Genomic DNA, 25,400 nt, shown 5'->3' with positions numbered 1-25,400 from the left:
GCAAAGTTCTTGTAAGTATCTAAAAGATAAAAAAGAAATGAATAACAGACAATATGGATTTATCAAGAACAAATCGTGCCAAAAAATCTAATTTAATTCTGCAACAGGTATCAGGTTCTGTAGACAGAGAAGTGGCAAGAGATAACATATCTTGACTTGAGGAAGGCTTTAATATCACCTTGCAGAACATATTCCTAAGCAAGCCAGGGTGGGTGATATAGAGAAAACTGCTGTAGAATAGTAATACGTACCAATGAGTAACAGACAGAAAGTTTTACTTAGTATCTACGGATGGTTTTCTGTCTAAACGGAAAGATGTACCAAATGAAACTTTGCTGAAGTTGTCAAGCAGTTTCATTAATGTCCAGAATGATGGAATGGGGTGCACTTACAAGCATGTTAGAAAAGAAGTTTAAAATTATTTTGACAGAAAAATGGTCTAAAATTATGGAATGATATTCAACAAGGACATTACTGAGTAAGTACCATGCTTAGATGTAATCATACATTTAAATTGAAGTTGGCAACTGATTAGGTAGCAATTCCCAAGTGCAATATCTAGGCTTTAAACTACCTCTTATGCTGAACATGAACTTTAATTGTCCATGTTGTTATGGAAGGGTATTTGCCATCATTGGTTGCATAAACGTTACTATGTCCTACAAAACTGTGAGGCAATCCTTTAGTTTTAATCAGCACCAGTAAATGCCCAGCTGGAATGTGTCCAGTTTTGAAAACTGCAGCTCAAAATAGCGGTGGATTAGTTGACAGCAGTCCAGGTGAGATCTCTAGAAAACATGCTGTGAGGAGATGCTGAACAAATTTGATATGCTTTGGACAGAAGACTGAGGGGAACTTCAGGATTTTCAAAGAAATGAAAGCCTACTGTTCTTCATGCCCATACTAGATGATGGGAAAAGAAGTATTGAGCTTATTATTGTAGTTTGGGAGATTCAGACAAGATGTAAGATACTAGGTCTAATTTTTATTACACGTTAAGCTATTTAATGCACTGTTTTCTCATTTGCCCCTCACACGTGATTGTGCGTATTGAACTTGTGCTTGGGGTAGACAATGGCTAATGAGAATAACCATGACTGAAATGTAATAAACTCATCCTTCCATCAGTAATTTCTGCAGTTTGAAAACTCTACTCCTTGTGCTGATTTTGGGTAGGTTTTTCATGTATGAAGTACATTTTTTTTCTCACTGTCTCTTTAAGCAAAAATGCATGTACCTCCTTCCTCAGAAGAAGAAGTATTTTCCTTACAAAACAGCAGCATACAGATTCACTAATATATGAACTTGAGATCACTTTCAGACTTGTTTTCTGTAGATTGCCTTTACTTCTCATTTATACTACTAGTGTGGATTTAAGAAAATACTGAATTTACAAAATTCAGTTTCATACTCCCAATTAGAAATGGATGCTAGTGTTGTAGCTCTGCAAAATGTGTTAACTAGTGAGTTTTTCAAGGATGTTTAGCATGTGCTACATTTTAAATCATAAGACTATTGTCTGGGCTGTTTTTGATGTCACTTTGTGTTTACTAATTTTCATTTATATATAGTGTCTTCATGAATGGCAGTTCTATTCATTTTAAATGCACCCTAATTGCAAACAGACATGAATGAATGCTTGTAATTATGTGGAAATGAGAACAATGAGTGTCTGCATTACAATAAAGACTTAGGAGTTAAATGATCATCCAAAGCTTCAATTCAGAATTCCGTTATTAAACATTTAGAACTTCTCTTCATAGAAGAGTTTGAATAACATATGTTTATGAATAATGATGCTCATGGAGGTAAGTATTTCTATAGGTAGCATTCTGTTTATGCCTCTAGTGTAGGTGTAGTTTTGCTGAAGAAAGAATGTAAGATCTGAGGGAACTGAAGTTCCTTTTTTCTACCTCTGCCTTCCCTCTACAAGTGCCTTTAACCTATTATGGCTAATCCTAAGTTTCTGGAATCCAAAACTCTTACAAAGAAGCAGTGAGCATTCCAGATAACATGTATGGCAGGGAGAGGGTTCTGGGTTCTTGATTCGTTCCTAAATTTATTCCAAGGAAACAGAAAACAAGGGGGCAAACTTCAGATTCTTCTTTATAATGCCATGCAAGAGACATTACATCCTTTCAGGAAGTTTAGGTGTTGAGTCAACATTGAAATGTCAATTGTTGAGAGAATACTACAGTTTTATTTAATTAGAGTATGATGTTTAATTGTACACTTAAAATTTTAATTGGTAGTTAGTGAAAAACTTTAAAGGCTACCAACCTAGACACTTGATTTTGCCTCTGACTGTTGGAAGATTTTTTGCAGACTGACTAGGAAAGTTAATCTTAGGAAAAAATAGAAGAAAGCAAAGTCAGACAGAAAACTGTGACTGTTACAGTTTCAATTATAATTTATTTATATATTAAAAAAAATCTATGTTAAAAGTAATCACACTATTGAAGTTTTTCACTACTTCTGGGAGAGAATTTTGATTTTTACAGAAATGTCTGTACTACTTTCAGGAACCACTGTGATGCGTTTTTGAAGCAGAATTAAATAAATGTTTGAACAAGTTCTATTGATTTAGGCTATAATTTATGTAAGATCTCAGAGGTTCGATAGTTTGCTCAGAGGAATAGTTACATTTGTTTGTGAGTAGTTGTCTTATGAAACCCAATTAAAGGAGTGTAAATAAGCGTAGATTTTACTAAATAGTAATACATTCATATTTTTTTTGTTATGGTCTCTCATTTAGCATTTATATTGGTAATAACACAGTTTCATTGCCATTCTCCCCAAAAAGAATTTGAACATTATGGTGAACCATCTCTCCTTGATAAGCGAATGGAAGGAAAGTAAAGCTTTCTCATTACCAGGCCCCCGTAAGCTAAGTCATTTGTTTGTTGAGCAGAGCCTTCTATTGTGTTGTAAGAATTACTTTTACTCCTAGATATGATAACTCTTTGAAGCAGTACCTGGGAGATACACGTGATCTACATTAGCAAAGGAGTAACACAGTGTTATAGAATCAATATCTATATACATATCTCAATATCTATATATATCTATCTCAATATATATATATATGTCATTATAGAATGTGCACTCTCCGCTGAGAAAAAACTGGCGGAACGTCTGAGCCCAGAGAGTGGTGGTGAATGGAGTCAAATCCAGTTGGCGGCCAGTCACGAGTGGTGTTCCCCAGGGCTCAGTATTGGGGCTGGTTCTGTTCAATATCTTTATCGATGATCTTGATGAGGGGATCGAGTGCACCCTCAGTAAGTTTGCAGATGACACCAAGCTGGGTGGAAGTGTTGATCTGCCTGACGGTAGGAAGGCTCTACAGAGGGACCTGGACAGGCTGGATTGATGGGCTGAGGCCAACTGTATGAGGTTCAACAAGGCTCAGTGCTGGGTCCTGCACTTCCATCACAACAACTCCATGCAACGCTACAGGCTTGGGGAGGAGTGGCTGGAGAGCTGCCTGGCGGAAAAGGATCTGGGGGTATTGGTTGACAGCCAGCTGAACATGATCCAGCAGTGTGCTCAGGTGGCCAAGAGGGCCAATGGCATCCTGGCTTGTATCAGGAATAGTCAGCAGGACCAGGGAGGTGATCGTGCCCCTGTACTCGGCACTGGTGAGGCCGCACCTCGAGTACTGTGTTCAATTTTGGGCCCCTCACTACCAGAAGGACATCGAGGTGCTGGAGTGTGTCCAGAGAAGGGCAACGAGGCTGGTGAAGGGTCTGGAGCACAAGTCTTATGAGGAGCGGCTGAGGGAGCTGGGGTTGTTTAGTCTGGAGAAGAGGAGGCTGAGGGGAGACCTTATTGCTCTCTACAACTGCCTGAAAGGAAGTTGTAGCGAGGTGGGGGTTGGTCTCTTCTGCCAAGTAACAAGTGATAGGACGAGAAGAAACGGCCTCAAGTTGTGCCAGGGGAGATTTATCATAGAGTCATAGAATCATAGAATGTTTTGGGATGGAAGGGACCTTTAAAGGTCATCTAGTCCATCCCCCCTGCAATTGGCAGGGACATCTACAACCAGATCAGGTTGCTCAGAGCTCCATCCAGTCTGGCCCTGAATGTTCCCAAGGATGAGGCATCTACCACCTCTCGGGGCAGCCTGTTCCAGTGTTTCACTACCCACATTGTAAAAAATTTCTTCCTTATATCCAGTCTGAATCTACCCCCTTTTAGTTTAAAATCATTACCCTTTGTCTTATCGCTACTTGCCGTGCTAAAAAGTCTGTCCCCATCTTTCTTATAAGCCCCCTTTGAGTACTGAAAGGCTGCAAGAAGGTCACCCCGCAGCCTTCTCTTCTCCAGGCTGAACAACCCCAGCTCTCTCAGCCTTTCCTCATAAGAGAGGTGTTCCATCCCTCTGATCATTTTTGTGGCCCTCCTCTGGGCCCGCTCCAACAGGTCCATGTCCTTCTTGTACTGAGGACCCCAGAGCTGGATGCACTGCTCCAGGTGATGTCTCACCAGAGTAGAGGGGCAGAATCACCTCCCTCGACCTGCTGGTCACACTTCTTTTGATGCAGCCCAGGATATGGTTGGCCTTCTGGGCTGCAAAAGCACATATTTAGATTAGATATTAGGAAGAATTTCTTCATGGAGAGAGTGTTTAGGCATTGGAACAGACTGCCCAGGGAAGTGGTGCAATCACAGTCCCTAGAAGTATTCAAAAAAACGTGTGGATGTGGTGCTTAGGGACATGGTTTAGAGGTGGACCAGGCAGTGAGGTTAACAGGTTGGACTCGATGATCTCAGAGGTCCTTTCCAACCTTAATGATTCTGTGATTCTATTATTCTATGATTCTTGGACTCCAAAGTTCTTTCCTGGAGCCTATTTAGAGAGTAGGTGTTTTGCTTTCACTGAGCAGTGGGAATAGTTACACAGATCAGATTCTCATTTCATTCTTCAGTCTACGATGCAGAGAGATATTAAATTTAAGATTTTTTTTCACTGGCTATTAAACCAATTTTCTGAGTAACCTGTAAAAAGACACTGAAGGAAATTAAAACCAAAGATAAAATAAATATGTGATGTCGCTACAGCCTGGAAATTTAGTACAGCCTGATTCATCAACCTGCATCGTACTCTCGAACATCAAATCTAATAGACCCAAAACATCACACTTATCAAGTTTTGGTGTAGCAAGGTTTTAGCAGGCTGTATAAAACAACAGTCAGGAAATGTCTCAGTTAGATTCAGCCACTGGCCACTGCAGAGGTTCATATATGGCAGGAGTTAATGAAAATTAATCAAAATGAAATAGTTTTAGCTTTTAAAACTATTGGTATTCTCAGCCAAAGCAAAATATTTGGCAAGGCAGAGGCCCTTACATCTTAGTGTGAAAAAAATAATTTTCATTAATTTTTATAGCAGATGATTTAAATGCTTTTAAGCTTCTGCTTAGTGTGCAATTTGTGATATAGAGGCTATTTGAAAGAATTTCAGTTCTGGGCCAAAAAAAAAAAATCGTTAAAGATTAAAGATTAATCTCACGAATGTGTTCTGCAAAATTTTTTCTTTTTTTTAAGAAAGTAATGAATTAGATCAGATGAGTTTGTTTCTGTTTAGAAAGCTTTTCTGAAAGCAGTTCCTCTTTTAAGACAGGTAGTATTCTTTGAACATCAGTTTTAAAACCTTAAAAAAGTGAAACTAACTGTGGAGAGAGTGGAGTGTATGTATGCAAATTTGTCAGTAATTTCAAATGTGGCTATGTTCACAGTATTGGATTATATTCATCTCCTGAGCCTAATGCCTAGTCACTAGATAAAAATAATTGTGAACAATTGCAACACTCCAGTTTAATTGGCATCTGTGATAAAGCATTAGAATCACTTTGCTTGCCAGTTGTAAACACATCTGTACAACATAAACCCCAAAATTTTCCACAAAACCGAATTTATACATACAACACAAAAACAAATTTATTCATACAACAATGAGTACAAGACAAGAGGACTCAGAAAAAGAATCAGAAAAAGTTTAGAAAAATGTGGTGAGTTCCAAGTATCATCTAGCTTTAATTCACTTTAAAATGAAGATGCAAGTAGCAAACCCCAACAGAGTACTGATCGAAGGAGACAGACAGAAATAGCAAACCATTCTGTAAAAAAATAGACTGATATCTTTTATTTCATAGTGGAACATTGATTCAGGCTTATAAAACCAATGGAAAAGAACATTTCCACTATTGTAAAGTCTGTTACTATAACTAGTGCTGCAGACAGTTTATAATAATATTCTATTTTTGATTCTAGCTCTTCCATGTATCAAATAAATCACTGGACAACATCTGTTTTTAAAGAAAACCACTTGTGCTTCCTTTCAGTAGCATGTAAACTGGGCATTGTATTTACCTCAAATATCTCATGTATCGGGTAGATGAGATTACATCACAGTAATTTCCAGTGATTTCCCAGATACAAATTAATAAACTCTGTAGAATACGTGAACAGAAAATTCAAAGTGCTGAGCTAAGATTATTCCCATTTATATTTTAATTCAATTAATTATATTGTCAGGAAAAAAACAGTATTTTATGTTTTATTCTCATAACAGAAGGTTTTAGGAATACTGGAATTATTCCCTCAGAAAGTGTTTTAAAAATTGTCTTTCATAATATAAAATATCCAGCTCTCAAGATTTATGTGAACAGCAAAAGCAAATCAGCAAAAATGAATGATTTCTTGATAAATTGGCTATTAAACATGGCCATATCTAAGATGTATATAATTACATTTTCTGTCTTTAACAAGAAGATGGCACAGTAAATCTTATGTCAGTAAGAATAACACTTTCCTGGATTAAAAAATCTATTTGAAAGTATTGTCACAAAATTTGTATGGAACAGTAGACTCTGCATTCCTGTTGTATTTCTCATTTATTTTTCTTCTCCTGGTTTTTCATTTCCTGTTTAAATCTTAGATTCTAATCTTATTTTCATAGCAGAAGCTGTGTTGTGTTTCTTTTTTGGTAGGAAACTTTTATTTTTCATGCCATTTAGTAAGCCGGCCTTACTGATGAAGTACTTATACTGCCAATACCACTGTTTATTATATGATAGTCATTCGGAGCTTCATGCCTGAGTGGATGCAGGACATAAGTCTGCCCAACAAAGGGGTTCTCTGCAAGGCTGATTTTGAAGAGACTGAGAACAAGAAGAACAAATTAATGATATTTGTTATTTTTGTTCCTGTTATTTCCTCTGCAAGCAATCCTTCTCTAGGATTGCCTGCACTCTGGAAGAAATCTGAATCCATTTCGTGCAATTAAATGTCACAGTCTGAGAAATACTAACTTACTATCTGTTGTGTAGTTGTTAAGCACTTTAGTGTACATGATTTTCACCTGGTGAATATACTATAGCTAATAATGTTATAGAATCCTTATTTAACAGGCAAAATAACATATCAAGACCAAAGTAATTACTAATGCATTTCAGATTAATTACAGAGTTAAAATGAATTTTTATTTAATTCACCTGCCAGCAGCTGATCCCAGGGTTGCATATTTCACTGTAGCAGCTGGTGACAGTACAAGTGTCTAGAAAAGCACTTTCTGCAGGAGATGCTTGGAATGCCATCTACTGTTGAAGAAGCAAAAACAAAAAACCAAAACCCCTAGCAAAACCTGCTTTTTTGGAGTAGTTTGTTCTAAAATGAAACTCTGCTTAGATTGTTAAGTCTGTACATTTATTACTTGTGAGGCCATCTTTCTTGCATATATTTGGAATACATTATGTAGAATTCAACTAATGCTGTGAAAAGGGATTAAATGTTTTTTATTTCAGTATCCTAGCTTTTGTATCAGTTTTAAAATTAGGCTTTCTGTTTTGTTTTATGAGTTCCCTGAGAATTTCAGTTAGTTGCAAAACAGAATGAAACATAAGTAAAAAATAAAGTCTCGTCTTTCCAATATAGAATTAACGGAAATTACATTAAATAAGGAAATTTGCAATCCAGACACTGTTATAAATATCCCTTAAAAATCCTTATGATTAAAATTTGCATTTAAATGGAATGAAATATTAAGAGAAAGTCCTTTCTCCGGAGGAAAAAACAAAAGGCATTTTTTTGTCTTTTTAAGAAAAACAGGCATAGGACAAAAACTAAAATGGTATTTGATTATCTGTTACTGAAGTTCACTCTGGTAAAATTGTGCATGGAGATTACAGATTTACTCAAGCTTGAGTAGTCTTGTAAACTTGTATGTTACATTGGGATATACTGATGCATGTGTTATTACTATCAATTATATTGGTAAATGTTTGCATTTTGTTCAGGAACGAGACAATATAATTCACAGTCATCATGTTATAGTCATCTTCATTTCCAGAAGTAAAGTATGGCTGACTGTAATGCAGCTATTGTGGTATGATTCACACATCCTGTAGGCAAGACTATAAAACTTTTTTTTCCTATTACACAAAATATAAAAGATTATGGTGGTAGACCTAAGACCTAAGTGCTATTCCAGCACTCCTATGTTGAAACTTAATTTTTTTAGAGCAACATAAGTTATAAGAGTAGACTATTTGTCTTAAGGATTCTATTGGAGGGAAATTTTCTTTCTAATTAACTGTTTGTTACTGTTCTTAAAAACATAGGAAAACAAACAAACAAAACCAAAACCTGGCTAAATTCAAGCTAAAGCCAGTAATAAGTAAAAGATAATTAGTTTTTTCTTCAAATTTATTTTAAAATAGGTACATTCAAATGAATTCTAGCTGTCAAAAATTTAATCTTTGTTAGGAGATTGGGTTGTAGTAGTATATGTAACGCAAACATTTTTCAACCCAAACCTCATCTGAGACTTTCACAGAATTGCATTTAGTAATAAATCTTACGTGACAATTGGACAATTTTGCCTGTGTCCCTTCTTTGAAAATGAGAGGAAAATCCAGTATTTTTTTCTGATTTGACTCTTGCTGTTCTAGGTTGAATATTTTTTTTCTCTGTATATCACCTGCGTGAAACATCCACAGATCTGTAGGATTTATGAGAGTAACATTTATTAAATTGGAGGGAAAAAATTAAACCCAAATAAAACTATTTCTTTTTTTTCAGTGAACTTAAATATACATGTTTTTAAATCTTAACCAGCTAAAATTTTGTTAACATAGTTTAGAACACCCTGAACATCCTGAGTGAAGGCACTTACTGCTTATGTAGAGGCCTTGAAGAAACATCAGGCTACCGTATGAGGCTTTTCAGCCTGCATATAGTACAAGCACTGAGATTACAGAGAAGTCAGGGCTTTTCAGATTGTGTGAGAGAGACATTAGTGTGACACTGCAGAACATGACAAACACTGAAACTATTGTCTCACAATGTAGCTTTGTAAAGAGAAGAAAATGGATATTTGTAGGAGTGTGGCCTTTTCTGTCTAGAAAGGAGTCCACTGACAGAACAAACTGGTTAGATTCAAGGAGGTATTTACCTGTATCTCATGTTCTTGAAACTGGATTTGGAAATTCATTCTGGTGAAGAATTATGTAATACTAGCTGCTCTTTAAATGAGCCAATAGAAACTGAATAGGTAAACTTCTATGAAAGAAGTATTTACTAAGGCTCAAGGACTCCTTAAAACTTGCTTGCTCTTTTTAACTGCTGCCCTTGACAGCCTTCATATTTTTTGCTCTTGCTACATTTCTAACACAGGCTGATTTTTTTATTTTACATGTTGCAAGTTAGCTGGTCAGATCTTGCAGCTATTATATATGGTGTCAGAGGTGAACAACTAACAGGTAATGGATAATTTACCCAGAGAAGATCAGACTGGTAAACTTATAGTTCAAGAAAGTTGGTAATGTGACAATCTGAAAAAAATTTCTAGAACTTTAAGATTAGAAGACACTTCACTGAATATATTTTCTTATGTTAATATTGTTTATACAGGATGAATAATGCTATTCTAGCTATTTTTATTGCCCCTCTTTGACAACTTTGCTTGATCCAAGACTTTCTATTAATTATGGCTTTACAATTTTTGTTTTTCCTGGTTTTTGTACATGCCTCATTCCCTCAGCAGACACAAGATACCCAAGTGGGAAGCAGCTGGCATATTCCACATGGCAACCAATTATAATGCTGACGGTTACAAATTCCCACTTACTCTCTGATAACCAAAATACTCTTTTGTTTGCTAAATACAGGAGAAAGCTGCAGTAGCCCATTTTAAATAATGTGGTAGGTTTGGACAAACACTAGATTTTTAACATTGACCTTTTAATACCACCTCCCTGGTCGAGGCCTCCTGCTTGCAATTTTGGATAACCTTCAAAAGAGAGCATTGATCCATGAATTAATTATTGGAACGGCACATAACACAATGGCTACCATTCGGTGTAGAACTTATTTATTTTTACAGTTTTACTATAGTCATTTTCTCATGTGTTGATTTGTGATTTTGACACTCATTTTATGGCTTTACTATCAACACAATAACAGAAAGGAAAAAGTCTGACCAAGCTAATAAATGTGTGAGAAGTGTGGGAGCTTTCATTTGTAGAACACAGTGTCTCTCTCTCTTACTCCAGAAACAAATAATAGGAAACATTTTTGGCCTGAAGACTCATATCCTAGGATAAGCAGAGTCTGATCTATTGTGCTGGTTCTGAAATAATCAAAACATACTGTCAGTCTCTTCAGTTTTAGAGCTGAAAGTACAGGGCTGTTGAGCACTATGTTTACAGTTGCAGTGAACCACATTTTAGTATATATTTTCTAAAAATATTAGTGTCAAAATTTCACTTTGAGACTTGTTTGTCTGAAACCTTTGAAAAAAACACCCCGTTTCTAATTATCATCTAAATGTCAGAGTAGTCTTAATCTTACAAAATTTATTATGTTTATGGGTGATGTTCATCTGAGATTCATGCAGGGAGCTCATTCAGCCTAGACAGGAGCATGTCTAGGCTGTTTACTGTATGAGATTCAACAAGGCTCAGTGCTGGGTCCTGCACTTGCGTCACAACAACCCCGTGCAACGCTACAGGCTTGGGGAGGAGTGGCTGGAGAGCTGTCTGGCGGAAAAGGACCTGGGGGTGTTGGTTGACAGCCAGCTGAATATGAGCCAGCAGTGTGCCCAGGTGGCCAAGAGGGCCAATGGCATCCTGGCTTGTATCAGGAATAGTGTGGCCAGCAGGACCAGGGAGGTGATCATGCCCCCGTACTCGGCACTGGTGAGGCCACACCTCGAGTACTGTGTTCAATTTTGGGCCCCTCACTACAAGAAGGACATCGAGGTGCTGGAGTGTGTCCAGAGGAGGGCAACGAGGCTGGTGAAGGGTCTGGAGCCCAAGTCTTATGAGGAGCGGCTGAGGGAGCTGGGGTTGTTTAGTCTGGAGAAGAGGAGGCTGAGGGGAGACCTTATTGCTCTCTACAACTGCCTGAAAGGAGGTTGTAGCGAGGTGGGGGTCGGTCTCTTCTCCCTAGTAACAAGGGATAGGATGAGAAGAAACGGCCTCAAGCTGCGCCAGGGGAGGTTTAGGTTGGATATTAGAAAAAACTTCTTCACGGAAAGGGCAGTCAGGCAACTGGAACAGGCTGCCCAGGGAAGCGGTTGAGTCCCCATCCCTGGAGGTATTTAAAAGGCAGGTAGACGTGGTGCTCGAGGACATGGTTTAGTGGTGGACTTGGCAGTGATAGGTTAATGGTTGGACTTGATGATCTTAAGGGTTTTTTCCAACCTTAATGATTCTACGATTCTATGTTTCTATGTATAGGTCTGTGCTTATCCGTAAAGTGTGTATGGTGCTTTCTTGTTTTCTTGTATCTTTAACATCACTTCAGTTCGGACTTCAGGGATGTTTAACCTCTTCAGCGTGGATTTGGATAGGTTTTAAATTTATTCTGTGCTACAGGTATTGTTTCTAGCCCAAGTACCTAAGTTCACCTGCTTGTTCATGAATATCAAATGTCCAATGGAGGTGTTTTTGTGGAAACTGCTGATACTTTTGTTACAAACAGGTCAAAATTAGTAAGGAAAATCACCTACACACTTGTTCAGGAAAATCTTTCCTTTGAAAAGACATTACTTTATTGTCCAAAATATGATCCTTCTTAATTCAACTACCTATACTCTCTAAATTAATATAAAAGTTGGAGCAGTCATGTGAAATAAAGACTTTAATTTTGATCAAAAGTAGTTAAGCTGAATGCTCTAAGGTGAATATTATAGCATCAATAGGATAATCAATGCAGAGAATCAATTCAGTTAATATGTAAATATTTTACAGTTATCCAATTGACATGGCGTTTATATTTAACCTCCTTAAGTCTCTTTTCTTGGAGTTAAACGTACTTACATAGTTTAACTTAATTAATCTATAGAGGTGCCCTCTTTCAAGGAAATAGCTGATTTTACACATATTTGACTGTGTGACTGTGTTAACTCCGCTGCTTTGTGTGACTGTGTTAACTCCACTGTTTTGTCAAGAGTGGGTGCAGGCAAAGTTATATATCGTGTATGTGTCATATATCTTGACTTCTGACGTGTGAGCAGACAGTCACTGCATACTAATCCTTTTTTTTAAGTTTGCCATTTGGTGCAGGGCATATCATTGGGATAGTTACAAAGATTTAGAAAAAGAAAAGACAGAGTCCACAGCAGGCAATCTAGGAAAATGGATTAATGGACCTTGCACTCTAAGACAGGGTGGTGGAAACCTCTGATTGTGGCTGGAGATGATAATCCCCCCTTTTTCATCACAGTCCCTACTTAGACCAAGGGAACAGGCGTGCCCACTGCGGTTTAGGTATAGTTATGCACTGAATGCCATTTTTGGTGGGAAAGAGTGGGAGGCAAGGGGAAAGGAGAGGGCAAGGGGGGTAGAATTTTATAATTGTTTTTTTAAATCCTGTTTTATTTTCAGTACCATTTTCCAGGGTATATTGGGGAGGAAGTTTTTCTACATTAAGAAATATTGGTGATGGTAAATACTTTTAAAAGATTATGATGTTCATGTACTATGAGAATGGGAATATATAAATTCCTGAGAAAGACAGTTACATACCTTAATCAAAATCTTTTAAAAGTGCTCAAGACCGAAATCACTCGCTTTTGCTTTCATTACCAGCTTCCCATGCAGTCTTCAGCCCAGTTCATGTTGGGTAATGCTATATTTTTTAAGATTGTTGCAAGTATTAATTTAGTAATTGCATTTTTAATCTGTGAAAAGTTTCATGGAGGGATTCAACAGTGATCTCCTTTTTACTCTTTTCCTTTAATGTGTAATCAGGGTTTTGGAAAGTAAATGATGAGCCACAAAATGCAGAACTCTCAGCTTGTTGATAATATTTAGTTAAAAATTTCCAACGGCAAGGGTAATTTCTTCTCCTTTGTAAGTATGGCAAGGATTTACCTGTGACCTGAAGTTTTTACAGACTTTGACAGACATTTGGTAAGCAGCATGTACTACCACAAAAATGAACAAATTTGTTCATCCAGTGTATGTTGGGTACCTACTCAATTTAGTGTATTAAGGTAATTTAAATTAGGGTTTTTTTGATCTGCTTATGAATTTTTGTTGAGGTGTCTTTCATTTAAAACTATGTGCCCTAAAGGATGTAGGTCTCTGCCTTTCGAATAGGTTAGAACTTCTTTGGTCAGGTGATGAAAGCATCAGCTTGTACAGGATGGTTTTAAAAATATCTCCTCGATAGGCATTTGTTAATAATAGACTTTTCATAAGATTTTTCACGTTTATAGCAACTATCACAAGCATCAGAAACACAGAGATACCCTCTTTTTACTACTTACAGGACTTGGCTTCTGCATAATCCTTTTTACTTTTCAGAATACTCTATAGTGTGGTGTAGTCACAGTAGTCCTGTGAATTAGTAGTATCTCCATTGTTTAGACTTCTGCGCAAGAAATAGCAGTATCTAACTCAAAATCCATAAACTGAATTTATAGTTTAGTCTTCACTCTTTGCTTTTCATTACGTTTGCATTGAGAAGACGTTTGCTAATTATCAAATGATTTTGGAATATTTCATATCTGCTAATAATTGGAGACAGTTATTGAAGAGAGAGAGAATACTGTCTTCCCTTCAAAGACTGTGTGTTGGCATCTTGACTCTTGAGGGAGCTGCTGGCTCTGTACTGTCATCTGGGCTAGTGGGGTCTGGAATGCAAAGAAGAACAAATGCACATCCTGAGGATAGTATTCAGTTCAATTCACTTTATAATATATGTGGGGGTCAAGTAGTTAGCAATCATGCTGTTGTTTTTGTTTGAAAGACAGCAGCTCTATAGATGTTTTTTTTTTTTTTATGTGTATAACTAGAAATCTCTATTTGAGACAAAATTATTTGCTGCAGTTTTCTCTCAACTATTTTCTACTTCTTTGCTGTGAACACAGCTGGAGGTCAATGTCAGTGTTGTATCTGTAGAGGAAGGATAATGTGAAGATTCTTTTTATAGATCTGAGACTCTCTCTCATTGTTTCTGTATGATTTGCTTTAGGAAAACCAGATAATTCTGTGCATTAGTATTTAATCTCATCTTAATCCTTAATTAAGTTTAGTGTAACATGCATTGCTCATTGAGACTACTGTACATATATTCTGCTCTGGGGTTTGGGCCATGAGGCTCTATGTTCTCTAAACTTAAGATTTCCTACAAGTGTCCCACTCTCTGGACTTCATAGGCAATATATTTAATAAAAATAGCTACTGTAGAAACATCAACAAGTTCATTAAATTGGTATCAGCAACATCAATTACAACATTAATTGTAATAACGAATACATATTTACATGTTTTTGTTCATGGATGAGGGAAATCAGAATCCCAAACAAAGGATTGATTTGTATTTCCAATCCTCTCAGCTTCAACAGAAGGGCTAGAAAAAACTTCTATCCTAGTCTGTCCTCTTCTAACCATCCCACTGAGGTGGTTAGGAGGTAAGGAGAGCACAGAAGGCTGCTGAGCAAAGGACTGTAACTACTGGCCTGTAACATTTTTAAATGAAAGTGACAGTGTTATATGCTTTATGCTCAATTCAGTGTTTCTAGGAGGCATTAGGTACACCCAGGCTATTCCTGCAGACCAGATCTCCTTGTGCTTGTAGGGCCGTGGATGGCAAAGTTGTGAATCCTGAGAGCACTCTTGGGTTTGAGAGAGATATTAAGATATTTATCCCTGCCAAGGACGGCTGATGCTGAAATCTGAATTTCCCCAAACTTCTCTGGAGAACTAGATACCTGTTTCATTTCAGGTGTAGAGTGTGTTTTATGGGTCATTTTCATGGATTTAGGCACCTGAATTCCACCCACATGTTTTTATGGCTATGTATCCAAGTATGTAAAAGTAGAGAAGAGGTCTGATAACAGAGTGCTTGTTGGTTCACCTGTGACCAATGCATCTTTTGGGAAGAATGCCTTATCATTTTGACATAGTAGATTATAGAGAGGAGCTTTTACTGATGGCAGTAGATTGAAGAATAGAAAACTATTAGGAGTTCAAAAGGCTAAGAAAAATTTTTATGTTAATGTTTTCACTACCTTTTCCCCTGCTTCCGTTTTTCTTGTTCTCTTCCCTCTCTTTCTGTTCTCTTCTCCTATTCATTCTCTGTGCCAGTGGGACTAGCCATAATCTTTGAGGAAATTTTTAGTACAAGCAGAGGATCTAACATCAAAAAATGTTCACTGAGCCTTGAGATGTAACCTAATGATGCTAGCTCCTGGAAAAGATCAAAGCAGTCTGGCACTTGCACTGTGTAGGCTTGCAGAGGAACACAAGAGGAATGGTGCTATGAATGTTTCAAAGGGCAGAGGTTCCTGAATGACAAACTGCAAGGTGCAAAAATTCTTTACTGTTCACAAGTAGAAAAATCCTGGCTTGTTTTCAAGTGAAGGAGTATATTGGGTTATGATCCATGCAAAAAAAATTGTGATAAAAGCTTCAAACTCTTCTAACATTTTAGAATTAATTTGGTGCTTGTGCAAAGTGTCAAGTGGATTCCTATAATGACAGAAATAATAAAAACTGAAAATATGTGGTAAAGTATTTAATATTCTGTGCTGTTAGAATGCATTGTCCCAGTCACCGTTGATCAAACACATTATCTGCAGACTGTCGGTGGTTTTAGTAAACAGCTATTGATCGGAAATTTTCTAGTGAATAACTAGAACTGGCATTGTTCTTGGCAGAGTTTTGAGAGGATAAGGTTGAAAAGATGTGGGAAGGTAAAAAGAAGGCAGGTAGTCTGGAAGAAGCGGAATGCAGTCATGCTGCTTCGGGTTTTTCAGTTGGTCTGTTGAGTAAATGGAGGTTTGGCCTTTTTTTGACCTGTCAGTCCAATTCTTTTAAGCCATTATTAGTTGCTGATTTTTGACAGAAAGGGAGAAAGCAATGCATATATATGGGAGTACACAATCTAGTAGAACACAAGGCAGTTCTTGTAGCCAAAGGAAATAAAACTCTGTGTGTGTACGTAGACAGGGTTTAAGAATCTTCAGTCCTTTTCTGTCCAGAAAAAGTTATTTAAACTACAGCAGTGTTAAAACCACATCAATTTAATCTAATATGTCATTATTTCTATCAGTTACTACAACTTCTACTCCTAATTTCATCTGATTGAAGAATCTTTTGGAAAGGGAGTAGCAGGCATTAGCCTGTGGTTTGCTGATTTAGACCCAGAATCTCTATCTATTCTCTCACCTTGAAAGGTAAATATCTGTGCTGTACACCTGAAGGGTCCGGGCCTGTTGATCCACAACATCAATATTAGTTTAATTTCATATGGTAGAATCTATTTTTTTCAATAGATTTTTTCATAATTTCTTTTCAAATTGTAGCTTGCCCTCCATGGTTGTTATAAAGTCAAGGAAGATCATTGCCTGATCCAAGGACTGAAGGATGTATGGAGAGTGCTCAAGGAATGCGTCACAGTTATATAATAATGGAAGCTGTTGTCCTCGCATAACTGCAGTGTTGGAAAGTGTGTAGTGGATAAGACAGAATTGTAGGAGGAGAAAAGATTATTTCATAGGAGATACGTTTTGAATTGTGGGGTCAAATTATATCCTCATTTAGAACAGCATTCCTATAAAATGCTGGCAAAATAGTTTTAAATGCAGGTTTTCAAACTGTCTTCTAATGGGCAATGTTTTTTATTTAATGGTGCTAAACTAAAAATCTGATTGTAAGACTTTCAAAAATACCAAGGGTTTGCAGCTGCAATTGAAGTCACCAAACATATACTGTTATGTTAAAATGCTAGATCCTCTTGAAAAAAACATACCAAAGATTTCAAAAGGCATACTCAGAATTAGCGTGCACTATTGCAATTTTGATCTTTCTTACTCTATTTTATTCTCAGTTCCACATGTGAAAAAAATTGACCATGGTCACTATCCAAAGGAATGGTGTTGATTACAATCTGATTATGTGAAGCACTCAGATTCCCTTTGTTTAGTTCAATAGAAAAATTCACGATAAAGTAACAGCTTAAAAGTGTCCAGTAAATATGTTTGGGAGTCATGTACAGAGGGGAATATAAGGAACCATGGATTAGCTGCATATTCAGTTTTCTCTGTCCAGTTGCCAAGGAGGTGGTATTTACACTGTCTAGCTCTAGGCATGTGACTTAGGAGCTCTGGATCATTGTCTGGGAGTGTTTCCTTCTCACAGTTCACCATGAAGAGCTTTTAGGCTCTTAACGTTGGGGGATCTGAATTAAATGGCCTAAGCTGCCTCATGAAAAAAGTATGGGTATGCTTCGATTCCCTGCCCCTCCCCCTTTGAATTTCCTGTGTTGAAAAACTAGTATGGAATTTCTTGGTTAAAGATAATATGATTAAGATGCATGGTGGAGTGAAATTGCAACTGCATGAGATATTTTTATTTTCATATTTCTTAACTTTGGAGTATATCTGCTTTTTTTTTTGGTACTGGAACATTTCTTTGTATATAAATTTCTAAAGTGCTGAAGAGGCAAAATGGTGCTGCATGTTCAGTTTTCCCTTTCTGTAGTCAATTTTGGAAAATTTTTAGTGTGTCTTAGTGTCCACTTATTTAGTTCTTTTGTAGTCACTGAGCCTTGTTTATAGAGGTATTCACTGTGATATTGTATTGAGGAAGAGATGTGGGTCTGTTTTGGTGAGCTTTAATTTTCTGTCCAATGTTAAGCATCTGCTTAAATTGGGAGCCTGTACTCCCTGTTTAGTTAGGTAAAAGAATATTCTCCATAGAGACATTCAGAATATCTATCTAGGAACCTTTTTGGGGTTTTTGAACATATAGGGAAGCTAGATCCTAGGTTGATATTTAAGACACATACCTGCTATTAGAGGATGTAAATATTCCTGTGAGTATATATCTGCCTTCTTGGATTCGGTGGAGAGGAATTGTGTAGAACATCGGCTTGCTCACTCAAATTAGAGCAGATGTTTCAGATAGAATATTTTCCTAAAGACAATGGACAAATATTAATCAGTACTTTACAGACATAGTGTATGTATTATCTAATTATTTTTTTTAGCAAGTCCTAGTAAATTTTAATCAGAGTAAAATTCCTTATCTTTCCTTCTTTAGCTTTTAGAGTTACATAGTCTGCAGACCCTGACATCACCGTAGCTTCATAAATAAAGTGCAGGTTTTCCTTCAATCTATTAGTTCAGGATATTGCATTTTAAATGGCATGTTACATGTTATAAATTCACCCTGAATTATGATAAGTAATTTGGTTGAAAATAAAAATTAAAAAAATAGATTATAGTTAACATAATCAAAGCACTTTCCTTTGCATTTATAGCTGAATGTATTGCTGGAAATGTTTTAACATGATATTCTGTCCAAAGAATTAGAAGCCGGTTATAGAACATTACTGGTTTCATTTTGTAACTAAAGGTTTTAGATACTTAACATTCCCCATTTTTAATCCTAAATGGAAATAAGCACAGAATACAACTTAATATAAATATACAACAAATATTAAATTAAGTCCTTTTAACTTAAAGCAAGAACTTTCTCCTGCCCATGTGATACAGATATAGAACTTCAGGGTAGTTGCTTTACAACATGTTGCACTCAGTTGTGCAAACTTATCTTTTTAGGGTCAAAGAAGAGCAAAAACCACAGCTGACACAGTAAGTAAAATACCTTAAAAATGCAGTAGGCTTGACTTTTCTACCTTTGCCATGTTCTGCTTTCTGCACCTTTGATGGTATTAGCTTTCACTAATACCTGATAGGCTGCAGGTAGTTTGTCATCTGCTTCCTGACTGGCTTGTAAGAGAGCTGCCTGCAGCTTCTTACTTCATCCACATGTTAGCTGGATGTAGGTTCTTGCTGCCTGCTTGTGAACTGGTGAACTGTAAAACTTTATTTCCCTTACATCCTTAGTGGCTGACGTAGTATTGCAGCTAACATTCCCATTGGCTCTAGCTTTTCCGCCTGTATATTTCTATTAACATTGGATAAGAAAACATTTAAACTAGTGTGGTTTTATTGGTTATTCAGTCACATTATTTGCTTATTTAAACAGGTGGTTTCCCTTTAGTGGGATCACTGAGCTGGTAAATAACGTTCTTCAACCACAGCAAAAACAGCAAAATGAAAAGGAGCCCCAGACGTAAGTAAGCTGCTCTCTGTAGACTAAGTAATGTCTGTATAGAATTAAAACATACTGGAGAGTATGTTTAAAATAATTGCCCACTTAGAACATCCTGCTGAGGGCATTTTACAAGCTGACATCATTTGCTTTCTAACCCCTCATTTGCAAAGGGAAAACTGAAAATCAGGTTGTACTCTCCTTATCAGTAATTTAAGTGATTACATTAGAATACAATCTGAGGAGTTACTACTACTCCATTTACCTTTTTCTGCAAATGCTCCAAACATGAAACTCCCAGTGAATTGACGAGTTTTCTGTGCATGAGGAGCTGGAATGATAAGACATGTAGTATTGTATATAGCATGTCTATGCACATGCATGGTATTTGTGGTATTGGTCATGCATAGAATGCTATAAAAATCTACATAATATGTATGAAGAGCTTTTTAAGGACCACGAAAATGTCATTTCATTTTTTTTCATGCTTCTAAAATATCTGTAAAGTTTCAAAACTTTAGCAGATATAGGTGAAATCTTGGTTCTGTCAAACCTGAGGGAATTTTGACTTTGATGGGGCCAGTATTTCATCTGTGGACCTTTTACAGTGTTAAGCCAGTATAAGAGCCATACGAAAAATTTTACTTTTCTTGCTATCTGAAAATTTTAAGATTTAACAGAAACTGGCAAAGCTAGGACATTCAGTCTTAGAGTAGAATGTAAAGCATGGAGCTGAAAATACACTTTTCATAATGAGAAACTAAAAAATATTTATTATTTCAACTTTTCAAATTATTAAATTGTGACTTCTGATATTATTTAAGCTTTAAACAGTTAAGTTGCTGTCTTTTCTTTCTTCTAAAAGGGAATGCCTTGTAAGTTCACATGATAAAAGAAATGTTTGCTTTTGAACCCATGTATAACTGGTTTAAAACATTCATATTATTTGTTGTTAATTATTTTACAGGCAGAATCTGTTTTAGTTTATTTTTAAATATGTATATTTAAGTGGAGTTTCATACTTGCAGGCCATGAAAGCTGTGAATTATTTTTTGAGAATACACAGTGATAAATTTTCACAAAATTAAGTGGAGAAATAGGCCATAAAATTGATATTCTCTAAAGCAAGGTATTATTCTGAGGTCTGTTTTTGATATCCTCACTTAAGTTCTTATAAAATGGCCTATAATATTAATAGTGGAGTTTTTCTTTATTGGTTATTGTTAGATACTGGCAATATTACATTTTATTCACAACACCTCAGTACCTCCTTTGTATTCCCAGTTTCCTTAATCCAGCAAAGTTTGTTCTGCTTACCAATGTTGTACATATGAAACATATGGCTTTGAAGAAACTGAAAATACCATATAGTCAGTGTAAACAGTTGAGTTATAGTTGCCAAAAAGTATTTCTAAATGGTTACTGTTATTATGGAAGGATTTTTTTTTGAGCAGTGATTTCTTTGTGAACTGGCTTTGTTCAGTGTTTTTATTAAATAATTAAGAAATGAATTAAGTTGTATATTCATTGAATTTACAGATGGCACAAGGCTGGGAGAAGTGTAACATCTAATAGCAGGATTATATTCCAAAATTATCCTGAAAAATCTAAGCTATGGTTATGATGTTATGATGCCATTCAAAAGGATAAATGGCAGGTGGTGTAGTTATGTAGGGATAGTTTATGTGGTTGACATAGGATAGAGAAAAATGGCGTAGGTAGAAGTTCTTTGGCAGAGAATCTGGGAGCCATAATAGTATGTAAGCTGAGCAGGAGCCAGTATTGTGAAAGAGATAAATATCATACTGGAATGTATAGACACGAGCCTGGAAGTGCTGTGAAGTTTTCACTCTGCTAAGCACTGGTAAGGTCCTGCCTGGAATGGTGTGCTCTTTTTTGGACACCATCCTCCAAAAATTATGTGGAGCAGTTGGAATTCAGTGGACAGTAATAAGAATGAATAATCAGATGTCTAAGAAACATGGCATGTATAGGGAAAGATTGAAACCTCCTGAAGAGAAAATCCCAGGGGATGGAGGAGATTGACAAATCTTTAATTATGCAGAAAGTTGCTGAAAAATGGAAGAAAATAATCTCTTCTCCATGCCTCTGGTGGTGAAGCAGAAAGGACTAAACTTAAGTTGCATCAGGGAGGATTCAGCTTGGTAGGGAAAACTTTTTAACAGAAAGAAAACTTAAAATGCTTGCAGAGTTTGCCTAGGGCTTGTGTGGAAGCTGTGTCACTGAAAATCTTAAGGAGTAGGTTTGGCAAATATCCGCTAGCAGAGGCAGAAGTGTAGCTGGTCCTGCGCTGGGACAAGAGGATGGACTAAGTGACTTTTTGAAGTGTCTTCCAGCACTGTTTATTTGTGATAATTTAATTAATTTATGAACATGATTTATTTTTGCGATTATTGTAAACTTTTGGGGAGAAAATAGAACAGAAATACTAATGGTGCAACTTCTTTTTTTTAATTTCTTTTTCTGACTTTAATGGCTTGCAGAGAACTGTTGTACCTGGGAACACTGTGGGACACTGGGGAGCAGCATGGAACTCTGTGTCTGAAGAAATTTTTACCACTATCCATATCTATCGGGGCTTTTTCCACTTGAAATCACTGTTAGTATCTGAGTCTGTAATGGCTTTCAAGATACATCTGGCTGTTCAATTTTGCTGATGAAAACAGTTATTTGCAGTTAATCTAGGGATGATAAAATGTGGTGGGAGAAGGCAGAAAAAGAATCATAGCAGTGGTTGAAAACATAAGGTATCATGTTACAAATTTCAGTTTTGCTCTGGTGAAAGTGTTTTTGAAGAACAGTTGACCATGTGTCCTTAGACAGGACAAATCCAGGCAGGATTTGTCTGACACCCTTGGACATGAATTCTGTCCCACAGAATCACAGAATGGTTGAGGCTGGAAGAGACCTCTGGAGGTCATCTTGTCCCACCCCCTCTGCTCAAGCTGGGTCCCCTACAGCTGGTTGTCCAGGACCGTGTCCAGATGGCTTTTGAATATCTTCAGCGCTGGAGACTCTAGAACCTCTCTGGGCTAGAGATACATGTGCTAGTGCTCAGTCACCCCTACAGTGAAAATTCTTTCCTGTCAGACACAACCTCCTGTGTTTCAGTTTGTGTCCATTGCCTCTGGTCCTGTCACTGGGCACCACTGAAAAAAGCCTGGCTCTGTCCTCTTTGCACTCTCCCTTCAGGTATTTGTATATATTGATAAGGTTCCCCCCTGAACTTTTTCTTCTCTAGGCTAAACATTCCCAGCTCTCTCAGCCTGTCCTCATATGAGAGATGCTCCAGTCCCTTAACCATCTTTGTGGCCTTTTGCTGGACTCTCTGCAGTATGTCCATATCTCTGTTGAACTGGGGAGACTAGAACTAGACACATTACTCCAGGTGTGGCCTCACCACTGCTGAACAGAGGGGAAGGATCACCTCCCTTGACCTGCTGGCAACACTCCTCCTAATGCATTGCAGATACCATTCCTGTTCTTTGTTGCACGAGCACCTTGCTGGCTCATGTTCAACTACCAGGACCTGCAGGTCCTTTTCTGCCAAGCTGCTTTCCAGCTGGGCAGCCCCCAGCATATACTGGTGCATGGGGTTGTTCCTCCCCAGGTACAGGGCTTTGCACTTCCCCTTGTTGAACTTTGTGGGATTCCTGTCAGCCCATTTCTCCAGCCTGTTGAGATGCCTCTGGATGGCAGCACAACTTTCTGGGATATCAGCCATTCCTTCCACTTTGGTGTCATCTGCAAACTTGCTGAGGGTACACACTGCCCCATCATCCAGATCGTTAAGATATTGAACAGGACTGGACCTGGTATTGACCCCTGGGGTACACCGCTAGTCACAGGCCTCCAACCAGACTTTGTGCCACTGGTCACCACCTTCTGGGCCCAGCCATTCAGACAGTTTTCAATCCACCTCACTGTCTAGTCATCCAGCCTGTACATCATCAGCTCCTCTGTGAGGGTCTTATGGGAGACAGTGTGGAAAGCCTTACTAGAAACGAGGTAGACAATATTCACTGCTCTCCCCTCATCCATTCATTTCATTATAGAAGGTTATCAGGTTGGTCAAGCATGACTTCCCCTTGGTGAATGCATGCTGACTACTCCTGGTCACTTTTTTGTCCTTCATGTGCCTGGAAATGGTTTCCAGGATTAGTTGTACCATCACCTTCCCAGGGATCGACATGAGGCTGACCAGCCTGTGGTTCCCTGGGTCCTCCTTCTGTCCATTATTGAAGGTAGGCGTGACATTTGCTTTCTTCCAGTCATCAGGCACCTCTCCCAGTCACCATGATCATTCACAGACTATTGAGAGTGGTCGTGCATATCTGGTCTTCCTTGATGAAGACGACTTCTATCTCCAGCTCATCTGTACTTCATCATGAGTTTTATCTGCAGTGCTCAAGATATTTCCATGTTGTCATCCTTACAGAGTAGAAATCTTTAGCTGCCCCCCTGAAGCAACTGCTTTTGATGCTTATCAATTAGCCTGTAAATTTTTGTTTCTTCAGATTCGTATGTCATATATTTTGTAGAAGGTATGTTCAGATTGTTCCTCATTACGATTTGGTGGTGTTCTTTGTGCCTAAGGGTTTGACTTGGAGTTTATATTTTTGTTTTGTATGAATCTTGGAACATTATGTAATGGTATTAAGCTCCAATTAAAATAGAAATTCCCATGCTAGGAGGCACTAAAGATTCATCTAGTCTAATAGTGCAGTGGCAGTGCCCAGCAATGGATATTTAAGAACACACATAAGGAGGAGGGCACGCATAGACTATTCTGATACAGCCACTTGACTTCAGGTATTTTAGTGGCTTCCTGAGGCAAAGGCTGCGTGCATATTGCTGTATTTATTTCATGGCCATTAGGAATCTAACTGCCATAAGTATTTTCAGTCCCATTTTAAACCTATTTATATTTTCGGCTTCAGAACTTGGTGAAAATGAATTCTACAATTTAATTATGTGCTGTATAGAAGAGCTGTTACCCTTTGTTTGCTTTAAACTTGCTGCCTATTAATTTCATTGGGGAGTCCTAGTCTTGTGTTATGTAATTCCTTAGGTACTTTGTCTATACTATGCATAACCTTTACACATTTCTATTATGTTCCGTGCAGTCTTTTATATTCCATACAGTCATGCTTTTAAGCTGAAGAGCCAGTTTCTCCTTCTATGAAAGGCACTCTGTGTTTCTGACCATCCTTGTTGCCTTGTCTCCATTTAAAAATTCTGTTAGATCTTGTTAAGAGTGACCATCACCTCTCACAGTATTCAAGACATGAGAACTCTGTGGTTTTATACAGTGGCTCAAGAAAGAAAGTTTCTAATGTTTGCTGCTTAAAGATATCCAAATATGGAAAAGGTAATTTTTTTTTTTTTCCCTTTTCCTATGAACAATTTTTTTTTATTATTTTCAGGCTGGAAGTGAGTCTCTCAGTTTAGTTGCTTGTTAAAGAACTTTAAGAGGACTATCATTGAGTTTGACTGCAGGAACTGAGTCTTTCTTCTTCCTTTGATAATTATGAGGACATTATTAATAAACAGTAGACAAAATACAGTCAGCATCAAAAACCATTAAGTATAATGCCTTTTGTACCTAAAATATTTCAAAATAAACATCTTCAAATATTTAATTGCCTTTTTGTACATTCACTAGGCTAATTCTGGGGGAGATTAAAAAAATGTGCATTGCTTAGCACAACATGGGGGATTTTTTCTGCTAAAAATGGCTTGTTAATAAATAGATATTTTTATGTTTTTCTGGAAGTTATGTTGTCATTATAGGGAAACGAAGAT

The 25,400-nt window shown here is 37.3% G+C and overlaps 1 protein-coding gene across 18 annotated transcripts in view; it reads left to right on the top strand.

Moving 5' to 3' along the window:
• Window positions 1–25,400, top strand: part of RIMS2 (regulating synaptic membrane exocytosis 2) — a gene marked incomplete at both ends in the record, with an annotated part of 502,005 nt that overhangs the window by 49,110 nt on the left and 427,495 nt on the right. For 7 of the 18 annotated variants that reach the window (XM_082312757.1, XM_082312740.1, XM_082312729.1 and 4 more), the window contains 2 exons: window positions 19,079–19,111; window positions 19,509–19,595. The exons of the other annotated variants lie outside the window; for them this stretch is intronic. In XM_082312757.1, the coding sequence (XP_082168883.1) occupies window positions 19,079–19,111; window positions 19,509–19,595 (120 nt within the window). The remainder of the gene's footprint in view (window positions 1–19,078; window positions 19,112–19,508; window positions 19,596–25,400) is intronic. 18 annotated transcript variants of the gene reach the window in all.

The sequence above is a fragment of the Platalea leucorodia genome (assembly GCF_965183815.1).
Source record: "Platalea leucorodia genome assembly, chromosome: 1".
In the NCBI taxonomy this organism is placed as follows: domain Eukaryota; kingdom Metazoa; phylum Chordata; class Aves; order Pelecaniformes; family Threskiornithidae; genus Platalea; species Platalea leucorodia.
The sequence above is the reverse complement of the archived record's forward strand: the minus strand, read 5'-3'. Positions and strand labels throughout refer to the sequence as shown.